Source organism: Pygoscelis adeliae, unplaced genomic scaffold (assembly GCF_000699105.1).
Source record: "Pygoscelis adeliae isolate BGI_AS28 unplaced genomic scaffold, ASM69910v1 Scaffold41, whole genome shotgun sequence".
NCBI classification, from domain to species: domain Eukaryota; kingdom Metazoa; phylum Chordata; class Aves; order Sphenisciformes; family Spheniscidae; genus Pygoscelis; species Pygoscelis adeliae.
This window is the reverse complement of record NW_008824373.1, coordinates 2,541,683-2,544,587: the sequence shown is the minus strand read 5'-3', so window position 1 is coordinate 2,544,587 and position 2,905 is coordinate 2,541,683. Positions and strand designations below refer to the sequence as shown.

Here is a 2,905-nt window from a genome sequence, read left to right as displayed (position 1 = left end):
TTCCCTGGTGAAAAAAACACAAACAAACAAACAAAAAAACCCAAACCAGCTGCAGTCGACAAGTTAGTTATCTACATACAAAATAAATTTAGAGTACTTGCAAAATTTAACATTTTTATGCTTGTTGCAGTCTTAATAATTAAGTTAAATAGCTTATGAATAATTAAAATAAGATTAAATTCAAGAGCATTCTTTCACTTATTTGTATAGCCTACTGTAGCAGGTAGGTAAGTAGCATAACATTCCATACTGCTGTAGAGTTTTGCCATAAAATTGAAAAATCCGTTAATGTGCATCATTACGATATTGGAATACAATCAAGGTGAAATGCATCATGCATAGAAAATGAGCTCAGGTGTTTGTCCTCCGTGTGCTCCACTTCCATTAGCACTGTCTGAGGAGCGCTGGAACCAGAATGTCACTTTCCCACACTGCACTTCAGTCATTACTGTTGAGATAACACTTTCATGGTAGAACGTATCTTGCTCAACCTGCACAGGGTGTTCAAAAAACACAGAGAAAGTATTGCTGGAGCCATTGGAGGTAAACTTTGTCAGATTTTGAGTGTGGACTACCCCTAAGTGCTTCAGTTCAATTTTGATGCTGTATTCAGCTTTGCCACAGCTTGACCCATACATTACCGGTCCTGCTATTAAATGACCATTTGTCTACAGCAAAATGAGAACTGTCATACAGCCCTCTGTACCTGCACTGATTACTGTCATATGCAGATGACTGAAATCGATGGCATTGCTGAGGTACAAGCCCATTTCTTTTTGTGAGCGGAAACTCTAGTTTAAGTTTATTTGCAGCCATGTACCACAGGAATATGTTGTGAGTTTCCTTAAGGGTAAGGCTACCTAGGTAATTCTGGCCTTGCAAGACTCCACGCCCTGAAATGTCCTCAGTACTGCCCTTTAGTTACCTGTGAAATTCCATCCCATCCCCCACCTTAACCATCTGTGTGATTTGATTCCTCATGGCTCTATCTGCAACTTTTGCCAACTTCTCGCTTTGTTATTTGTTATATTCAGCAATTACTTATGTCATGTCCAGTGGTTTCTCCTGATCTGTTCAGTTAACTTAACCTTAGGCCAGGGTCCTTTGTTTGTGCCCCTTAATGGAGGGATTCACGGGAAAGGACTCTGAGAAGAGCTGTATCAGAATATAACTTGTGTATGAATCCCGCATTGGCCACTGGTGGCTTAGATCAGTGATGGACAATTTTTTCCTCTGTGGACCTTTAACATCCAAGAAAACATTTCATAGATTACTAAACACTGTTTTCATGATTTAATGGAAAACACTGGGGAAATAAACAAACAAACAAAAAACCCCTCTAGAAATTGAATGGACTACTTAGAAGATCTTCTTGTTAGCATTTGCAGATAGAGATGAAATCACCATAAAATATACGATTGAAAAAGCCTGCTCTATATAGTTATAGGTGATTGCACAGGGTATATCAGGTAGGTCCATGTTGTGGATTTCATTCTGGCCAATATTTTTATTTACAGCTATAAAAGATACAGCATACATTCCTGTACACTTATAAAATCTGTGGATGTTAGGAAGCTGGGAGAACCTGGATGTCGAAGAATAAGATAACAACTCTGAGTGACTTAGGTTATTTGGAAAATATAGCAGTGAAGATGAATTCAGAGTTCCAGGTAAGAAATTAGAAGTGACACCGTGAGTGAGTACCTGTGCAGGTGAACACACTGCAGAGAGAAGTATTGAAATATAAACTAAGTGTAGGTTGCCAATGTACTGCTGTTGCAAAAGGTGAGTCAGAACATGTTAATAATGGAGACAGATGCAAACATATGGGAGATAGTTCCTGTTTTTTCAGCTTTCCTCAGTGTTGATGTGACTGGATCAAAGTACTCCATAAGGTTTTGCTACCACATTTAAAGAAAGTTCTAGATAAAGTAGAAATTTCTGAAGGAAGCAACAAGAAAAGGTCTGTCCATTCTCTACTAGGTCTAGATATTTCTGCTTCTCCTCAGACCTGGTAAAGAAATATAGTGCCCCAAAGTTTTTTTTTTTCCAGCTGTATCAGTCTAAAAAGAGATTACCTCACCATACAAACTTTACCTCTCTTATCTCTTTACCATCTTAATGAAAAGAGGATTATAATGAGAACACTGACAATGCTTCCATTCTTCTTATAGAAAACAGAGGGTAGTTGACTTAATCTGCGGAATTAAGTTAGGTTACATATTAGGATTAACTTTCTAACTGTGAGGGTAGAGAAGACTACGTGGCCCTGAAGACTCGCTGGCCCTTGTTCTCGTGGGGGACTTCAACTTCCCGAACATCTGCTGGAAATACAACATGGCAGAGAGGAAGCAGTCTAGGAAGTTCCTGGAGTGTGTGGAAGACAACTTCCTGACACAGCTGGTAAGTGAACCTACCAGGGGAGGTGCCTCGCTCGACCTCCTGTTTACAGAGAAGGACTGGTGGGAGATGTGGTGGTCGGAGGCCGTCTTGGGCTTAGCGACCATGAAATGATAGAATTCTCCATTCTTGGTGAAGTAAGGAGGGGGGGCAGCAAAACTGCAACCATGGACTTCCGGAGGGCGGACTTTGGCCTGTTCAGGATGCTGGTTGAGAGAGTCCCTTGGGAGACAGTCCTGAAGGGCAAAGGGGTCCAGGAAGGCTGGACGATCTTCAAGAAGGAAGTCTTAAAGGCGCAGGAGCAGGCTGGCCGCCCCTGTACGCTGCAAGAAGAACGGGTGGGGAAGACGACCGACCTGGCTGAACGGGGAGCTTTTGCTGGGACTCAGGAAAAAAAGGAGAGTTTACCGCTTGTGGAAGAAGGGGCAGGCGACTCAAGAAGAGTACAGGGATCTCGTTAGGCCGTGCAGAGAGGAAATGAGAAAGGCAAAAGCCCAGCTAGAAC

The 2,905-nt window shown here is 41.9% G+C and overlaps 1 protein-coding gene across 1 annotated transcript in view; it reads right to left on the bottom strand.

Annotated features, from left to right (window-relative positions):
• Window positions 1-332: 332 nt before the first annotated feature.
• LOC103913639 (BTB/POZ domain-containing protein 6-B-like) overlaps window positions 333-2,905 on the bottom strand; it is a 7,927-nt gene continuing 5,354 nt past the window's right edge. The window contains 2 exon segments of the mRNA XM_009320163.1: window positions 333-653; window positions 655-893. Of these exon segments, the coding sequence (XP_009318438.1) occupies window positions 333-653; window positions 655-893 (560 nt within the window).